Here is a 19,870-nt window from a genome sequence, read left to right as displayed (position 1 = left end):
AAGTAGAAGAGGTATCATAAACCAACATGTTTACATAAGAAACCACTGCCTTCCCCCTCAAAAATATCAGTATTTGGAAGTACTGGAAATCATGGGGTATTGATTCCAATTTCAGTTCCTTCTGCAATTATTGTTGGACTGAAAAATGTGACTCCTAAGAGGCAATTTCCTCTTCAATTGTATAATTTATGCCTTTAAAAAGTCATCCTTGCTAATATTATTTAATTCTGTTCTTATAAAAAGAAGCTAGTATCAATTACCACCTCTGTAGCATTGTATTTTGTATTCTAAAGTCAAATTAGAGAGGAGACACAACTATAACTGACTAAAAAGTTTGAATATAAAAGTTTGCACTTACTTTGACACTTCAACTTTTAGCTCCATTTCGTTCTTTTCTAATTCTAGAATCCGTTGCCTGTCAGCATCACTTACTGTCTTGCTCACGCTATCAGCTAATTCATCTCTTAACATCTGTTCCACCTTCTGTGCTTCCAAATTGATTTTCGTAAGCTAAGAAAAAGTCACAAAAAAGGTTCAGAAACATCAGTTTCAGGCAAGGTCTTTTTTCTAATTTAGCTTAGTAAAGCTAAATTAGAAGACTAAAGCTAAAGAAGACTAAGTACTAAAGTCTTCTTTACTTTGCATTAGTCGATATTTGAATTGGGTGTGAAGTATTAAGAACTGACTGAACAAGGTAAAGTGGGAAAGAGTAGGAGCAAATTATGGAAACTCTGGTAAAATGTCAATTCCCCTCAAAGTCACTTATGTTAGGCAACCACCGTCTGGTAATATTTGAATCTCTGATATTCTCAATTTGCTTGGAATGTGGCACACTCATACATTAATTATATCATCTATAAATAAATCTAAATGAGTTATTAATGATATTTAGTGACTCAGTTACAATAAACAAAATGACATACAAACTTTGAAAAATATGCTAATTTCTCAAGGGACACAAATATTATAAGAGTGCTACTCCATCAGAAATCATTGAATTATAAACTATATTATTACCAGTTAATTTAATAATTATGATCATAATGAAAATGTTAAAACCGCCTATTAGAATGCAACATCCCCAAAGGCAGAGAGGTTCTATTTTATTTTCAATAACCCACCCTTCTGCCCCCAAGTAGTGTCTGGCACAAAACAAAAACTCAACAAATATTGGTAAAATTAATGGATGCCAGTGGGAGGCAATACCATTAATAAGTAATATCTTTTTGCACATTAAATATAATAATGTAATGCTGGTGAAAAATAAGAAGATGAATTAATTCATAGAAAACATTGCTTTCTTCAAAAATATTTCAGATTTGAAAACACATCATTCATTTATCCATTACCATATGAATATTCTACTTCAGAGAAACAGACAAACCTCTTACAATAAAACATTGTCTACCAAGACTAATTCTTTACTCTCTAATATAAGAATTATAATGTCAAACCTCAGCAAATTTGGTTTCCAATTCAAAATTACGTTCTTCCATTTGCTGTAATGAAGTCCTTATGTGTTCATACATTTTTTGAGAATGTGCAGCCCGCTGCCTTTCGTTTAATTCCTTCATCTCCAGCATAGTGATTTTTTTTGAAATAGAAACAATCTCACTGTTGGTTATTGACTTTTTTGCCTTATCCATGTTAGATTCATTTCCTACATGCAACAATACTTATGTCAATCTCATACATACTGTTCTTATCAAAATTATATCCCATATATTTTAGATTTTATATGTTATATATAAAGAGGCAATCTGGTTGGTAGAAAACACGTGAACCTTGTGAATTGTGAAAGACCTAGATTCTGGTGTTAGTTCTGTTACTTTCCTGTCTGTATGATGTCTGTCTCATTTAATCTCTCTGCAATTTATATTCTTCATCAGTCTCATAATAAAAAATATTCCTCAGAGAACTACTGAAATAACAATGCAAAAGATGATACGGAGTAAGTAGGGAACACGTAGGCAATCAAAAAAAGGGTAAAAATATTTTGTTACATGAAAGGAGACAGAAAAATAGGTAAACAGTAAGGCAAAACTACTTTGTAAACATAAGTGTAATGACTAATTTTAAAGTCTTATAAAATCAAGCTACAAAGTAAAACCTGAAGCTAATAGATATTATATACAGACAGAAAATACAATTTGGTGTCTGCCTCATTTTGTTCTATGGTTCTTTTAATAAATAACTTTAGAGTAGCTGTAGTAAGCAATGATCAAATAACTAACAGTATCAGATTACTGAAGGAGCTAATACTATTAGTAAACCAATCCATTACAGAACAGAGACTTAATCAGGCAACCCTAAACACCATAAATGAAAGGAAAAAAAAAATCCACTAGTACAAGTATCCAAAGAACATGAAATCTCTTCTCCATTCTACTCTATGCTAAACTCTGACAATGAAGCTTGGAGGCACATCACAGGAGCTGTAATGGACAGGCCATGTGTGTTCTTGTGATTGGAGTTTTCTTAGAAGTTAACAAACAATATCAAACAACAACCAATTTCTACATGAAGAAAGCGAATACAGTGATACATTTAAACAAAGATATAAGGGCAACAGGAAATAAATGTTTTTAAAACTTCAATGATATAAAGTCACACATTTGGTAGATATTAAGCTATTTGAAAATTAAGGTATTTCGATATGGAATTCAGCACTTCCTAAGAGAGGGAACAGAGAACCTACTAAAACTGTATGTAATATCTTCTTTATATCTTAGTTTAAATATGATTTTTCTTTCATGTAGAAGCTACCTGGAGTCAACTCACTTTTAATCTCTTAAAAATTAAAAATTATATTTCTAATAATAGCTTATTTAGACTTCTCAATATTAGGTCTCTCTGTATGTCTCAGATACGAATTTAATAAAGCAGCTCTCTCTTGTAAAACCTTGAATAGAGGCAGAGCTCTAGGTCTAGAAAACGAAAGCATCAAATTTATTTGAAAATTATAAAGCACAATGCTAATGATATAAAATTATCTAAATGCTGAAAACAAGGATAACCATTTGAAAAACTAATATGAAAATTCCAAGGGAATCAAAAAAATTTTAATACCCTCTGAGCCAGTAATATCTGCAGCACAATAAGCAATAGTAAATATAAGGAAAGCTAGTAATTCAATCACTCACAGTAAGCAACAAATGAATATTAATAACTTACTTAAAACTACGTTAAATAGAACATGGAAATATTTTTGATATCTACTACATGAAAGCAGAATATAATAGTATTCTTACTATGAAGTATATAAAATGTGTAAGCATGTATAAGATAATACAAAATATAGTGTATTATCTATGTAACTATATAGACAATATAAATTCTTTTTAAATATTCTTTGATGTTTTATGGGGATCTTTTAATTTAAAAATATAAAGTGAAGTTAACCCAGTATAACTTTATATACAATAAAATAACTTATAATACTATTATTAAAAACAGGTATTTCAAAATTATCACTAGTCTTGATTGTTAAATGATTCAAAATGCCAAGTGCTTACTTATAAATTTTAAGCATATATAGCTTCATTACATCAAATCTGGCATAAGAAACTAAAAACAGGGCCTCCCTGGTAGCGCAAGGGGTTAAGATGCAACCTATGAAGCTATCCGCAGCCACTGCAGTACAAGTTCGATCCCTGGCCAGGGAGCTACCCACATGGCACAGCAGACATCTCTTGCCTCACCTGCTGTTCCCCTCAGCAATGTATTTCAGTCAATCTGCCTATTCTGTTTCCCACTCTGTCTCTGGTGAATCCTCTCACCCCTGCACCTCTGGCCTGTACCCCAATTTTTAATGCATAATCTTAAAAAAAAAAAGAAACTAAAAACAAATATTCACAGATTAGTACAAGGTATTATTCATCAACTAAAGTAAACTGTTAGGCAGATAGTTCAATTTTATCAATATTTCCTTTTCATCTTGTATAGAAAAGGAACTTTATAGGGAAAATATTGACTATTAGACATCATTTTGCATCATCAGAGTACGATACTAACCTAATTTAGTTTCTTGTTCCCAAGCTTGTTCAATAGTGTGAAGTTTTTCCTTGGTAATCTCTAGTTCTTTATTTATAGATTCCATTTGTTCTTTTAGGGATGCATTTTCACACTGAATAAAACAGAAACATCACTGAGAAACTATATTGTAAATCAGACTAATAGCACAGAAGCAATACTGTCTTAACTTTATGAAATATTCTCTAAAACTGCACAATCTTTTTTAATAAAATGAGAAGTTCCTCCCTCCCCCGCCCATGAAAAATTTTTTTTTTTTTTGTGGGACCCTCGCTGGTGGCCAGAGATAGAACTGGCTCTGTAGAGGCTGCGGGCAGCATCGCAACCCAGCGCTCAAACGCTGCGCCACCAGGGGAGGCCTGAAAAACCATTTTAAAATGTCACTCCAATGATAGTATCATTAAAAAGAGTAAGACAAAATACATACACTCCTATTTTTCATGAACAGATTGTTTTGCCTACTGTAAAAGGTAGGGAGGTCAAGTGGTCAGAAGAGAGCAGTTCTGGGCCATATTCACAGACTTTTAATAAAACTTAAGATACTCCATCCTACTCTTCTGCATCTCTGTGATACTAAAAATGGGAATTTGCTGAGCTCATTGATGGAAGAGTCATTAATATTTTACCCATTCCCAGTTATAGCCATTCCAAGGAACAGAAACTAGGGACTGTGAAAGAATAATATACACTTGAAGGGGTAAGAAAAAGGTATGGGTACTTAATGATACTTCCTCCTTTGATTGTAATATTCAATATGTTCCATGGCATTCTTTTTTATTTAAGTGCCTGGTAGGAAGAATTTGATTCAGTTTAATCATGAAAGTGGGCTACGAAGGATGACCTAGATGAAGTTCTCCAGAAGTCATTCCACACCTGTATACAAGATATTACCAAAGAAGAGTAGCTAGTAATACAAAGTTCAAAATCACATTAGCTTACCTCTAGGTGTTCCAAGTTACTTGTTCTTTGAACAAGCATATTATCTTTTTGTAAAAGGTCCCGGTACTTAGCAGTGAGATCATTGTATTGTTTATTGGCCAATTCTAGTTCAGACAGAGAGACACTATTATCTATAACTTTTTGGAGAGCTGCAATCTTGAAGACAGCCATTTCCTGTGTAAATAAGGAAATAAGTTAGGTTGGTGTAATTTTTCTCATGAAATACTAGCCACTTTTGAGAAGAATACGCCTGAAAGCAAAAACAGATTTTAGAGTCATTTTTAAAAATAAGATTTACCATGTAAGAAAATCAAAAATTACCCGTTTCCTTCATGAAAGAAATAATACTCTTGAAAATTTTTAATTATAATAAAAATAAATGGAATCCTTTTATAACCTATTATAGTTAAATAAAATTCAGTTAATTTGAGGAAAGCATAAGCCACAGCAGCAAAATGATATATCACTCAGAATTCATTTTTGGATGGCTTTTCTAAATTTCATAAGATTAAAAAAAATTGGTCTTTTGACAATAGAATCACAGAATATCAATTCAGAAAACTCTTACAGCTCACCTATTTCTGCTTACTACCAGACATTTCATCTCTTACAGTGAAGCAATATAAAGTATTTTTGAAAAATACAGAACATTGCTTATGTGTAAGTGAATATAAAGCAAGGCTTCAGAACTAACATTTAGTGACCACAATGGATAGAGGTAGAAATAAAATTACATTCAAAAAACAACATTTTTCAGAAATAAAGAAGTCTGCAAGGGAATCAAATTAAAAAGACTTATTGTAATTTAACAGCCAATATATTGCAGGATCCTTGAGTGGATTCTGAAACAGCTGAGAAAATCTGAACATGGATATTATAAAACATAAGGGAATTAATACTGATTTTGGTAGGTGTGATAACAGTTTTTCTATTTACCTAAACAAACAAACAAAAAAAAACCCAGTTTGTTTTATAGAGATGCACACTAAAATATTTAGGGGGAAAATGTCTACAATACCCATGTCCCTACAAAAAAGAGATGAAGGAATTATAGCAGAATGTTAATAAATGTTAACTATTAATGTAGGTGATGGGTGTCTATTATACTATACTTTATTTTTCACATTTGAAAATTTTCAGAGATGAAGCAAAAATAAATGCACCTTAAATCGTTGCAAATGTCCAATTTTTTCACAAACTTCAGCTTCCATGGACATTAACTCATTCTTCTGTTTCCCATTTTCTTTTCTAAGTTGCCGTTCCATTTCTACTAAAGTAGTATATTGCCGTATGAGTGACTTTTCATTCACTTGCAAGACTGTGATTTTTCTACTGTTTTCTGAAAGTGCTTTTTTCATTTCATCTGTATCCATTTGAAGAGCATTGAGCAAATTCTGTACAAAGATACATTTCATTAGTTGTTGAATAAGCTAGTATAGTTTGTTCAATATTGTATAGTGATTTTCGAAGTGTTTTACTTACATTATATTCTTTTACTTTTATAGCATCTTGTTGGATTTGATCCTCAAGTTTTTTCTTTTCCACTTTCATAGTTTCAGAGTCTGTTTTCCAGGTCTCCTTTTCACTTAAAAAAAATAAAAATAACTATACTAAACCTAATGTAGTAAACCATAGGTTACGAAAATTTAAATTTTTCATAAAATAAGACACATAGCTATTACTCATCTGACAACATAAGAAGTCCATGCCAAAAGGACTTACTTAGTCTGAAAATAGTATTTTTAATAAATGCAAGATAAAGAATTATTTTATCAAATTATTTTCATTATTCCATGAATCATCATCTTAGAATTGTGACAGTAAGATGCTTGCCATTTAATATTGTAGTATTTATTAAAAAATAGAAAATGATGAAGAAAATCATCCATATCCTAAGCTAACTCTGGAAATAAAGCCTCAGAATTCTCACTCTACTCTTCTGTTTGAATGTTCAATATTTGCACAATATTTAGAATACAAAGAAGATTAGAAATCATTAGACATAAAAGAAGTCCTGGGATATACTACTGCCTACCCAAGAGTCATACCACTGTCACCTGCCATCTGCTTGGCATATACCAATTATAGTGGCATCAGCATCATTATCTTTGCTACTCAATAGCTCAGAATTGGACATCAGTTGGACAGTTCATTAGCCCTATTCCGACTGATGAGATCTGAACCATAATCTACCAGAAGCCTCTGGAAAAAGTTTATCTAAAACTACAAAGTTATGTGGAAAAAAAAGTCCCCATCCTGTGGTGGTGGTTTATATCTTCTTTGAACTCCTGCAACTATTTTATAACCACAGTGAGAGTATAGTGACCACCCCTAAATAGGACCTATCCTGTAATTAACTTTGGGTTTCTTGTTAGATCAGATAATAATCACCCTTAGGGTTTAAATCACCTTTGATTTGGTATTCCAATTACTAAGGATATTATTCTATTGATATAAACAAAATTGGAGACAGGAGAATGTTAGTTCCTTATGAAAATATGAGTAATGCTGGCAGTGATGATGAAGATGATAATAACAGTTGACATCTATAAAATGTTCATAAAGAAACTAAGACACAAAGTGGAGAGAAAGAGGAGGAGGAACGACTAAAACAAAATATCTAAATACTTTTATATTATTTTCATCATGAATAAGAAAGTGCTGCAATTATGTATAGTTATATTAATACTTATACCTTAGATATTCTTTATATAATAAGCTTTGCTGATGACGAATTACCGCAAATTTTCTATTATAATCTTCAAGAGAATCTTCTAAATTCTTTAAATTCTTTTCTTTATGTTCTAGCTCCTAAAAATGATTTAGAAATAAAAATGTGAAAGCATCAGAACACACTTTTATGCCATTTGCAGCAACATGGATGGAGCTGGAGGGGATTATACTAAGTGAAAACACTGAGAAGGAGAACGACAAATACTAGATGGATTTCCTTGTATGTGGAATATAGAGAAACAAAAGGATCAGATAAAGCCAAACCAAACTAACCCTTGAAAGCTGACGTGGAATGGGCACAGCCAGAGGAGGAGGTAAAAGGGGAGGGACTAGAACAAAGGGAGGAGGGAGCTATGGTGGTGGACTATGGATTATTCTCTGGTGGTGGCACATTAACAGCAACAACATCTAAACAGGGGGATCCTATAAGGCTATAATGCAAACAATGATGTACAATAATGTTAATATAATGAAAAATATTTAATAAATGAATTCAAAGGTTAAATTCAAATTCTAACAAAATTATAAAAGTCAAAAGAGAACTGTCACTATTTCTATAAAGCAACACCGATCATTTCCATGACATTTTGAACATCTTAGTTTAAGGCATAAGAAATAACATGGGGCCTCTCCTGGTGGCGCAGCGGTTGAGCGCTGGGCTGCGAGGCTGCCCGCAGCCTCTGCAGCGCCGGTTCGTTACCGGGCCGCCAGCGAGGGTCCCACAAAAAAAAAAAAAAAAAAAAAAAAAAAAAAAAACATGATATGTGTGAATGAGAAGTACCACAAAACAGGTAACATTATTTTTATTGTATGGGGTAGCTGTAGTAACCACACAAATTATCAGATAGCTACAACTTTACCTCTCATCAGACTCTCAGTCCTAAAAATCCTACAAATACATAACCATGCCTCCACTCAGATTATCCTTCCAATTATTTCATTTTTAAGATAAGAAGTTGTGACTTAGAAAGCTTAAGTAACTTATTCAACATTAAGAAATTCATTAGTCAAGCTTATTGTCAGGTACTCTAAACTTTGCAGAGCCAACATTTGAGGTCGAGTCTGACTGGTGTGGCTTTGTGATTTACAGCACATTCTCTTAGGACTGTGAGTGCCAGTGCCAGATATTTTACGACTTTGGACAGATTTTCCTATTCCCAATTGATACTCTCTAATCTACCAGTGTTCTTATACCTTTCTTTTATATAACGATAAAAAGACATGAATTTTATCTCAAGCTTAAAAGCGTTTTTTTGTTGAATACAAAAACAGAACAATTCTAATCATTATACTAAAACAACTGCTCAGATTTTATTGACTTGAGTTGTTTTTCCAATCAGCAATAAATAAAAGTGATCACCTTACTTACACATTATGACCTAATAGTACCAGCATGCTATTCTACTTGTCAGTCATATATTTCCTATGAATGACACACAAATAATCAAGTTGTGTCAGCATGCACCCCATGCAGATGAATGGTATAAATTGATCTTATTAATGATATTCCATTTATCATGAAAACTCATTATATCTCACTGTTAACATTTTGAGAGCTGAAATACATGAAGACTAAGTTAAAAACAGTATCAATGATTTGTTATTTACCCATAAATTTTTCAGTACCTGTAAGAGACGTATCAAATATTCATTTTGAGCATTAATGATATCGGCACTAGATGGTGCTATCCCATCAGGTAGGTCTACTCCCTTAAAAACAACATTTGATTCTTTGGATTGTCGTAAGAGATTGGTCTCTTTTTCAAGGTGATCTATCTGGAAACGAACAATTCAGGAATGAGAATCACATCCTTTACATGCAAAGAATAACAAATTTAAATGTAGTAACCTAACTTCCTACTGAATGTATTTTTTTAAGAATATGTTTGTTAATTCCTTGTGAGGAATTAATTAAACCACACTTTAATTTCTAATTAGAAATGCCTATGGATAAACAGAATTTTAGTGTTTTTTTATAAATAAGACTTATTTGTCTTTTTTATAAGATAGATCTAAGCAGGAGCTTTTTTGATGTTGAAGGAATTAATTCAGGGGTTATTTCTTACATTCATTTTAAAAAAATTGAAAATTTCACATAAAAATTATATTCATAAGCTTAGAATTTTCTTTTATGAAATAAAACTCACCTTTAAATTTGCTTTTGCCAACTGCTGAGAATAATTTATAGCCTCCTTCCGAGATTCCCTGAGCTCCTGTCTTAATTCTTCATTCCTCCCAGTAAGTTGATCAACTTGAGCTTTCAAATGAAGATTGGCATCAAAGATTCCTTCTGCATTTTTTGATTCTATAGCCTGATATGTTTAAATTAAGAAATGTGAAGAAAAACACTAAAATCCTATTAAGAAAAATATACTTATAAGTTGACACTTAGATATTTTACTATTCCCACTGTATAACAAAAAAAGATGCCATATCTATTTCTTATTCATAATTTTAAATTTACAAAATTCTAACTTAATTTATATCAGTATTACCAAGTTTAGCAATTTAACAGTTAACAAGCATTAACCAATTCTAGTAGACTGGTACACTGGAAAACAATGGATAGGAGTAAAATGATTGACTCAGGAAGTTTTTAACAGACCAATTGTGAATAATAGCACAAGTAAAAAGCAGTCAAGAAGCTCAGCAAACCTCAAACAAGAGATGCATGCACAATCACACCTACAAATGTATGTGCACATAAACACATGGACAGAAAGTTACTTTATAGTAAAGGTAAAGTTTTGAAAGAAGCCTGAGAAAATTCATATATCACATAGAGAGGAACAATGACTCAAATGACTGTAAATATCTTAGCAGAAACTATAGAGACCAACAGACAGTGAAATAAGATCTTTACAGTGATAAGGCAACCAAAATAAAAACCATTAATAAGAAGAGAAATAACTTACATTAACTAGTCTTTCAAGACTAGGGATAATTAGAGATGTTTCTCCTCCTGTAACATCAGGCTCTTTCTGCATTTCCTTAATAGCTTGCAATATTTCTTTCATACCTTCTTCAAGTTGCTTATTTTCTTCAACTAATTCTTTTACTAAAATGACATATTTTTCTCACTGATTGAATAGATCTTTTCACAATTCATACTACTCTTACAGATGACAAAAATTTACATGTAGAAAAAAATAATTCATTTGTAAAATGCAAATGTAAATACAGAAAAAACTTCAACTATAAGTCCAATGTGCGAGAAGTTAAATGGCATACCAATTTGAGCGATGTGCCTATAAAAGTACATATATATACACCATAGCAAAAATAAATTATAAGCATATGCTGCCTTCACTTATATTAAGTCTTTTAAATCTGTTTTTGTAACTTTACTTTAATTAGAGAAAAAGGGAAAATTAGATTTATTGCCACAGAAATTTAGTTTAATAAATTCTCTAAGAATAAATTTGGCAAGCCAAATGGATGAATGAAAGGCTAAAAATCTACACATGCTATAGGTAAATAGATCTAAAACATACAAGAAAACAAAGAATACATTAAAGTCCTTTCAGTCATAAGATTTTAGTATAGGATAAATACACATTGAAAAATAAGAAGTAACTTACATTTATTCTGAAATTTGACTATTACTGTTTTACTTCTTTCTAAATCTCTTTCCTTTTCAGTGAGTTCTTTTGAAAGAAATTCATTCTAAACAAAATATAAAAAATAACTTTTACAAAATAGTACAATAATTTATAGTTTTGAAGTTATAAAAAAATGGATCAATTAAGGTACAACACACCAATAACAAGCTGTAGAGACATAGTGGCAATCATAAAAATAAAACTGAAAGGTTAAACAGATGGTGATTATCTTCCCACCTCCCTCCCTTTACCTCAGTGACAAAAGGCAAATACATATAATGAAGGTGTTGTCTTTATTACCATAATCATCTCTTTTAATGATCTTCCATTACAATACCTGTTCTGCCTGGCGTCTATGACGTTCAAGCTCTCTTTCTGCATTTCTACTCTGTGCTTCTTTAATCAATAAATCCTGTGCTATCACTTCATTCTAAAAAGTTAATAAATTAGGCAAATCAATGAATTCATATCAGATGCACTGTATTTTAGATTTTTTGAAAGAGAGTATGTATAAAGTATTGATAATTTGGAAACATACAAAATCTATTAAAATTATTAGAGAACTTTGTTATAATTATTACATACAGAAAAAAAATTAGTAAAAATATGATCCCAGCAAGGTAATTTGGAGGAAAGCTCACCTGAGATCTAAGAAATACTAGTTCTCTCCGTAGCTGTTCTATAAGATTTTCAAGTGGATCTATCTGAGATAATTTTGATTGTGCAATAATAGGCACAGGGTCCAAAAGATTAACTTCAAATTTACTTTTCAAGATCTCTGCCTGTAAGGGTACTTCACTTCTTTTGATATCTTCTTTCAAATTGGAATCAGCATATTTTGCTCGGTTATGAGTCTTTTCATCTTCTGATGTTGCTACTTGTGATTTATCCATGTCAGTTCTATTAACATGAATTTGTTGAGAAAATACTGCACATTTTTGCCTAAGTGATAACTTCTGCAGTAAGTCTGATGCTGCTGATAAGCCTTGCTCAGTTGACTGACTTTTTTGTGTAAAACTAGTCTTCTCAAGCGCCTGATGGCTTCTTGACTCTTTCTTCATAGAGTCATCAGAAAAAGAGTATAAGTAATCATTTATGTCTTCATGACTCTCCCTACTAAAGGTATTAACTAATGATTCCAGATTTTTTAAAGATTGTAGACAGGGTGCTTTAAAAATCTCCCTTATCGTAATAGATCCTGGAAGTGAATAGTTATCTTTTACTTGTATAGATGAAGAATGTCTACTTAAAGAAGCAACAGGATTCACTTCACTTTCTACACTGTGATGAATTTCAGATAGTATTCTTGATAATGGTCCTGTGGTCATATTCTCCTGTGGTTCATTCTGATATGACTGTAGAATACTGAATGGTCTCCTATGCAGCAGTTCTATTTTATCTGAACTTCTAATCTGCATTTAGAGTAAATAATATCTTATTAATCAATCTTTGAATCAGCAGGTTATTTAAAATAAAAACTTTTTTTAGTTAACAACTATTAAAAAAGTAATGTCTAAAATGAGATAAAGTGGGTAAGAATAAAAGTAATGAAAACATTTTCTATATTTGCTCATCATGTCAATACTTCACTGCTCACCTTTGATTGTGTTTCACTCATATTTTTGAGGTTCATAAAATCAAATTTTCTTTCTCCTAGTCTATTCTCTTGAGAATAATTTTCAGTTGGGCTCACATTCTCAACATTTAATCCTACAAATAGAGGAAGAATTAGAACCATAAAAATAACTCTTATTATTCTAATACTTTATTTTTAAAAACTACAATCAAGTTTTAACTCAAACTACAGGTAAAATAATAATTTCCAAAAATCCTTAATCCACCTACGGACTATACAACTTTCTGATTTAGCTCACATTAAATATTAAAAAGTAGTGAATTTTATCTTTTCTATCATTCTTTGCCCAATCTACATTAACATATTAATTAGTAAGCACTAAAATAGCATAGATATAAAGAAGCAAAAATCATGATGGGTAAATTCGTTAATATACTAATAAATCATGAAGTTTATTCCTTCTAGAAAATTTTAAAGGTATTATCAAAAAATAAACAAAATGTCTATTATTCAGATACTTGCTGACTATGGCCAAATTATAAAATATTCCTTACATATGGTTCTCCTGCAAAAAGGGAATGCAACTTCTATTACACAACTTAACTGTTTTCCTGATAGCAAGTAAACCCCTCAAGAGCTAATTTTTACTCAATGTAACATTACTTTTACTTAGTATAGAATATTTACAAAGTTTTAAATGCAGAGCATTGCAGAAAAAGAAACTGATAGCAATATAGAACATAAAAATTATGAAGTTCCATCATTAATTACAACATATTTGGCTTGTCTAGAAATTAATGGATACTGTAAATTTTTCAAAAGTACATGATTCTAAAGTTTGTTGTTTACTTGCTTATTTTTTTTTTTTTTTACTTGTTTCAGATGTAGGACTGAACCCAATGACAGTGCTTATATGCTCTTCATCAGGTCATTATTTTCACTCAGTAAGCTTATATAGTAATAATATTTTTATACAGAAAAATTCAGATTAGCAATTCATTTTCCAATTATTCATTTGAAGATTTGGAATAACTAAGTATACCTGAATTTGCAGTCTTTTTTCCTCTTTCTTGAGCCATTTGGCGAATTTTTTTTTTCAGATCAAGTCGTTCTTCCTCTAGACTTTCAATCTGCAAAGCATAAATTATTAGTATTTCTCTTTAGTTTAATGAAGGAATAAAAAACACTTCAAGAGAGCACTTGCCTCTTTTAAAAGAATCTGGTTTTCGGCTCTGTACTGCTGCTGTTTTAAGCTTTTGTTAGTTCTAAATTCAGTTAAATCAATCATTGTCTTTGGTTGAAGACCTAAAATAGAGCAATATGATTAAAAACTTATCATATCTAAATGAACTATAAAAACTTCATTTAGCAATTGGCTATCATCAAGCAAGTGCCTAATAATTTATTTAGCCAGCTTCACTGAAGAATGGGGTGTTCTGTTTGGTTTTTGTGTAAGGATTTTGAAGAGATTTTAAACTATAACCCTACAAGTTAAAATTTTATCACAATTAGGCATCCCCGGTGGCGCAGCGGTTGAGTGCTGGGTTGCGAAGCTGCCCACGGCCTCTGAGGCGCCGGTTCGATCCCCGGCTGCTCCCCGGCCACCGGAGGAGGGTCCCACATGGTGCGCAGACCTCTCCTGCCGCCCGCTGCTCTCCTCAGCAGTGTACTTCGGTCCTTCTGCCTGCTCTGCTCCCTGCTCTGGCTCTGGTGAATTCTCTCACCCTCCCGCGCTTCTGACTGTACCCAGTGCATGTATAAACAAAAAAACAAAACAAACAAATAAATAAATAAATAAAACATGCTTCTATTAAAAAAAAAATTTAAAAAAATTTATCACAATTATTACTAAAATCTGTCTTTCTTCTCTATGTTAGGCTATCAAAGAAGAGAACTGAAGCTTTGTAATAAAACAGACTTGAGGTTAATCCCACTTTCAATTATTAACCAACACATAGAGATAAAACTGTATTTATTTTTGGCTTTTCAGGGGTTTAATAAAATTAACCCAAGTAAAGTACTTAATGAACTATCTGGCATAGTAGTCATTATTAATATCAATGTCCATTATGTCATCACTATTAGTATGAATTTCCATTGTACAAATCTCCTAATTTCTATCACTAAGCAGCTATGCTCTGAAAACCAGATATTAAGATTTACTCAAATAATTACAAACCAAGATTTATATAGAAGCTTTTCAAATATAGAAAATATGGTGTTTATGACAGCTACCTAGATAGCTCCGTCATCATTAAGAACATGATGGCTATGATCTTTTAGGTCAAGTTGATTAGAAGTCTGACTTGAGAGCCTGGTGTGAATCTGGGTTCTAGTTAGATACTTCATTACAAGTAAATAATCTGCATAAAATATTTTCCCTTCCTCTAGAAAACAGTTTTTAGAAATGATCATTTTAACTCTAAGAAAGCATTTACTGTTGTTTAACAAGTACAAAAAAAATCAATATTTAGATCTTTATTTTCATTTTAAGGAGGCAATTTTGATTGATCTACCCTAACTTAATATTTAAATTAGTAATATTCCCCAATGTACTATCTATTAAATCATTATATATTACTTTCAAGCTATATTACTTTTTAGAATAAACAGTAATCTTAAAACACTTAACCAGAGCAAAACTTAAGCAGTCTAAATTATAAATGTTAAGTACGTGAAAGTCTTAAATAGATTTAAAAAGTATTTCTAAATGTCCTCATGAATTCATCTTCAATGAAAAACATTTTTTACACTAACATGGGTCTTATGAACCATATTTTTGTTGGAAAAAAGAGGGGGTTAACTCTAACATGTATTAACTTTGTAGACTTCAGTTATTAAACAAACAATTAATACTGAGATCATCTCATAATTGAATAAAGTGTGCTAAAGGCCTGCCCACCCATTATCCCAACCCCATCAAATCCCCAATCCCACTTCAACTAAATCAGCTCCACTTTCACTCATTTTACATTTCTTGTAGAAGGATTTATGGGGGGGGGAGAGTATTAAACTTAAAAAAAAAATGATTTGACAATTAGGGTTGAACAAACTATCATAAAATAACTTACCCATACGCTCTCTAAGTGCTTCATTTTCATCAAGGAAATCATTGATTTTCAACTCAAGTTTATTGATTTCCTTTGTCAATACTTCAATCTCTCGATCTCTTATTTTAATTTGGTTTTTACATTTCTTTATTTCAATAACCGCATCTTCTAAACCATATACTCCCTGAAAAATATTCAATCTAATTTAAACATGACTAGCTTACATGAACAAACTATCAAATTCATGAATTTATTTTATTAACCCTTAGGGAAAATACACATATATTTAAGATTTATATATCACTAAACTGTGTTTTTTAATTGTGTTTTTTAAAAACAAACCCAGTAACAAAACCAGAAAATGAACTAGTTGTAATTTCCCAGTATAGCATCTTACTGTCAGTGACTCAAAATGTTTCACAAAAACACTTAACGAAATACAGAAAAAAAGCTAAGAGTGAATCAATACCAATAGAACATAAAAGTCATCATTTCTTGACTTCGTTGTAATAAAATTTAAAAATACAAAAAGTACAAAGTGTATGTTGGCACAGTAGATGGCAAATGTCCCAGAATAACTTTTATCAAACTAACCACGGGTATCACATCTATCTGGTGACACAATGACAAGATAAGAATCTATCCTGCTGCATCATTACAGCTAATTATCTGGGTAAAAATGCTTCCATCAAATAATTTGCAAACAATTCTCCTGCCAAAAAGTAAATATTCAAAAGTTTTAAAGGTTTAGCATAAATCAAATAGAAGAATCATTATCATGGGACACTTATGGAATGATTTTAATGGTATACAGTTAATGGTCATAACAGTCTGAGTGGGAAAAGTAATTCTAAGCTCTTTGAATGATAAGATAAAAATACACACCGATTCATAATCTTTTAATCGCTTCAGAGTCTCAACAAGTTCTTTATCCTTTTCCCTGGCATCAGCCTCAGCTAGTTCAGCCATTTTCTCAGCCTCTTTAGTTCTCTCCTCTAAAATTTGAACCTGAGACTGAATTTTCATATAATGAGTCTCTTGAGAAAGTGTTGAAGCACCTATATGGTAAAAATAAAATCATAAATGAGCTGAATTTACTACATATTCCTCTAAATCACTGGTTCAAATAAGTGGAAAAGTAATATGCCACTTAAAAAGTCCCCTAATATAACTTGATATTTACAAATAAATGTTTGATTTTATTAATAAAACAAACTAAAAGAGTAAAATTCAGTTAGCTCTTCCCAAATCAAAAGGTATGGATTATAAGACTGCAAAACATTACTTTATAAACAATAATGACTCAGCAGACACTACTATTTATCTGTTCCAAAAAAAAAGGTCAATTTCACTTTGTCCATTGTAATAGAAGTATAATTTTAGCCACATACATGGTCACTTGAAATAAAGTAGATATAATGGCTAACAATTTGGCAAGTAAGAATTCCAGAACTCTAATATGTGGCTTCTGAAAACTATCTACAGTGCTGCTATATGATTAATTTATTTTTCTCTTCCATTCTTTATTAGTAGAAAGGAAGTTAAAAATACACAATCACCATTTTCAAACCACTGACATGGTAATAAAAGTTGGTGTAATTTTTATCAGAGAAAATTTAGAAAATATATCCATCATTAGAAATCTAAATAGTAGGAACACATGCAAAGTAGTTGACAAATATCCTATATAGTTTTTAAAAAAAAAAAAAAATTTAAATAGGGAAAATGTAATTCAGTAACCACACAATCCATGAATTTTAGTAAAAATGAAGTACTTTTAGATTTAATAAACTAACCACATATTTATATAATATTGAAATACCTCTGTTTCTTTGAAGCTCATTTTTCAAATCTTCAATAATTAAAGTATTTTTTTCCATTTCTTTTGTATATTGTTCTACTTGTTCAGTGAGCATCTTAATTTGATTATCTCGTTCTTGTATACCCTAAAAGACATTTTGAATATTACATGTTGTTCTTTCATTGAATATTAACATCCTTTTTTTTTTAAATACAGCAAAAGGTAGCTCTTTTTTCAACAAGACTGCAGGGTATATTTTGTGGATCAAACTATGCCTTTTACTATTGGAATACTTGAAAGTACTAGACAATCTGAGATATAATGCTGTTACTCTAATACTTAAAGATGGATAGAGTGGCTAACAATTTGGCATGTAGAATTCCACAATTCTAATATATAGCTTCTTATGAATTGCTTTACATTACTTTTCTTCATTATCCAATTCCATTATTTTCCAATTTCATGTTTGTGTTTTGCTTTGTGCTTGCTCTCTTACTCAACTTGAGTAAGAGCACTTCATTCAAAAATACAGTCCTTGTGGGGCCTCCCGGTGGCGCAGCGGTTGAGCGCTGGGTTGCGAAGCTGCCGCAGCCTCTGCAGCGCCAGTTCGATCCCCGGCTGCTCCCCGGCCAACGGAGGAGGGTCCCACATGGCGCGCAGACCTCTCCTGCCGCCCACTGCTCCCCTCAGCAGTGTACTTTGGTCCTTCTGCCTGCTCTGCTCCCCGCTCTGGCTCTGGTGAATTCTCTCACCCTCCCGCGCTTCTGACTGTACCCAGTGCTTGTATAAATAAATGGATAAATCTTTAAAAAAAAAAAAAAAAGAAAAATACAGTCCTTGCAATTGTTCTTATTCATCAATATTTCCCAAATTTCCATCTTGACTGTGGAGCACAGATGATAAAAGAGTAACTTCTAATGAATATACTTGTACTAAAAATAAAATCTTTATGTAGTATAGTCATTAAAACCACACTGTTAGCATAGAATATTTAGCATTACAATACAGTAAACTTTAAGATTGTTGATATATTTAAATTTCTAAGTTTTTAACATTTACTTATTAAAGCCAATTAAAACAATTTGTGCATTATCTATATAACACAGAAAAACAACTGTAATAACTATATCCCTAACTCTAACCTTAATTCTCATTTTTTCTTGGGACTGGATAGTGTAATAAACTGCGTAAAATTTTATTGTACACCCAATAGTGCAAGTCACTAGATTAAGCATAGGTGATACAAGAAAACAAAATATAATAAAGCTGGTTGGTAAACCAAATTTTGAGATTTTTTACCTGTTGTAGAGCCATGACATTACATTTATCAGCATCAAGCTGGGCATTTTTTAGTTTCTCCCTCAGGTTATACAACATTTGCTGATATTCAATGATTTCATCATCTTTTGAAGATAAAATTAACTAGAAAAAAAATACGGTCTGTTACATAAGCAGAAAATTAATAAACCATTACTCATTAAAGGTAAATATGATAATATACACCATTAGCAGATTTCAGGAGATAAAATTCTTTGAAGTGAGAAAATATCAGCAACTTTTGGTAAAATCATTGTTCCTTTTCCTGTACACAACCTAAAGTTCAAATAAAATGTAAGTGAAAATTGTACCCTGTAACTTTCACATTTTTTTAAGGAATTCCATTGTTAAGACAACTCAGGCTCTCAAAATCCATTCCTAAATAAGAGATTATAAATATGACAAAGGAATTACAAAAAGTATTGAATAGCTAATCTCTATGAAAAAAAACATTAAAATATTATTGAGATGCAGAAACTATTTGGAATGAATGAAACTATCTTCATGACTAGAAAGACCACACATCAAATTCAATCTATACATTATTTTTAGATTTAACCCATATTCAGTTTAATAGTTATTTTAAGAATTATTTCTAAAATTTGCATAAAAAACATGTTTATAAGGAAGGGTCAAAAACCAAAGTTTTTCAAATATTTAAATATAACAATTAAAACAAGAGTACATGGTTAGAAAACAGATCAATCAATATTTGAGTTGCAAGAAAATTTAAATTCAATAAGAGTTGTGTAGCTAATAAAAATGAAACTGCATTTATTATATAAAATATTTTCTCTAATAAAAATGAAACTGTTTTTCA

At 31.3% G+C, this 19,870-nt stretch overlaps 1 protein-coding gene across 6 annotated transcripts in view; it reads right to left on the bottom strand.

Moving 5' to 3' along the window:
- Nucleotides 1-19,870, bottom strand: part of CEP290 (centrosomal protein 290) — a 66,017-nt gene that overhangs the window by 33,137 nt on the left and 13,010 nt on the right. For 3 of the 6 annotated variants that reach the window (XM_054696149.1, XM_054696148.1, XM_054696150.1), the window contains exons 11-30: nucleotides 19,033-19,155; nucleotides 17,755-17,878; nucleotides 16,818-16,990; nucleotides 15,954-16,116; nucleotides 14,087-14,187; nucleotides 13,925-14,012; nucleotides 12,904-13,016; nucleotides 11,948-12,718; nucleotides 11,644-11,736; nucleotides 11,286-11,370; nucleotides 10,620-10,762; nucleotides 9,852-10,016; nucleotides 9,331-9,480; nucleotides 7,667-7,782; nucleotides 6,454-6,556; nucleotides 6,135-6,365; nucleotides 4,972-5,145; nucleotides 4,015-4,126; nucleotides 1,455-1,660; nucleotides 359-510 (exon numbers count right to left, since the gene is read on the bottom strand). In XM_054696149.1, coding sequence (XP_054552124.1) covers nucleotides 359-510; nucleotides 1,455-1,660; nucleotides 4,015-4,126; nucleotides 4,972-5,145; nucleotides 6,135-6,365; nucleotides 6,454-6,556; nucleotides 7,667-7,782; nucleotides 9,331-9,480; nucleotides 9,852-10,016; nucleotides 10,620-10,762; nucleotides 11,286-11,370; nucleotides 11,644-11,736; nucleotides 11,948-12,718; nucleotides 12,904-13,016; nucleotides 13,925-14,012; nucleotides 14,087-14,187; nucleotides 15,954-16,116; nucleotides 16,818-16,990; nucleotides 17,755-17,878; nucleotides 19,033-19,155 — 3,386 coding nt within the window. The remainder of the gene's footprint in view (nucleotides 1-358; nucleotides 511-1,454; nucleotides 1,661-4,014; nucleotides 4,127-4,971; nucleotides 5,146-6,134; nucleotides 6,366-6,453; nucleotides 6,557-7,666; nucleotides 7,783-9,330; nucleotides 9,481-9,851; nucleotides 10,017-10,619; nucleotides 10,763-11,285; nucleotides 11,371-11,643; nucleotides 11,737-11,947; nucleotides 12,719-12,903; nucleotides 13,017-13,924; nucleotides 14,013-14,086; nucleotides 14,188-15,953; nucleotides 16,117-16,817; nucleotides 16,991-17,754; nucleotides 17,879-19,032; nucleotides 19,156-19,870) is intronic. The other 3 variants (XM_054696152.1, XM_037513910.2, XM_054696151.1) reach the window with 2 other exon arrangements.

Source organism: Talpa occidentalis, unplaced genomic scaffold, assembly GCF_014898055.3.
Source record: "Talpa occidentalis isolate TD23 unplaced genomic scaffold, MPIMG_talOcc4v2.1 talOcc4.16, whole genome shotgun sequence".
Taxonomy (NCBI): Eukaryota; Metazoa; Chordata; class Mammalia; order Eulipotyphla; family Talpidae; genus Talpa; species Talpa occidentalis.
This window is presented reverse-complemented; position numbering and strand designations above follow the sequence as displayed.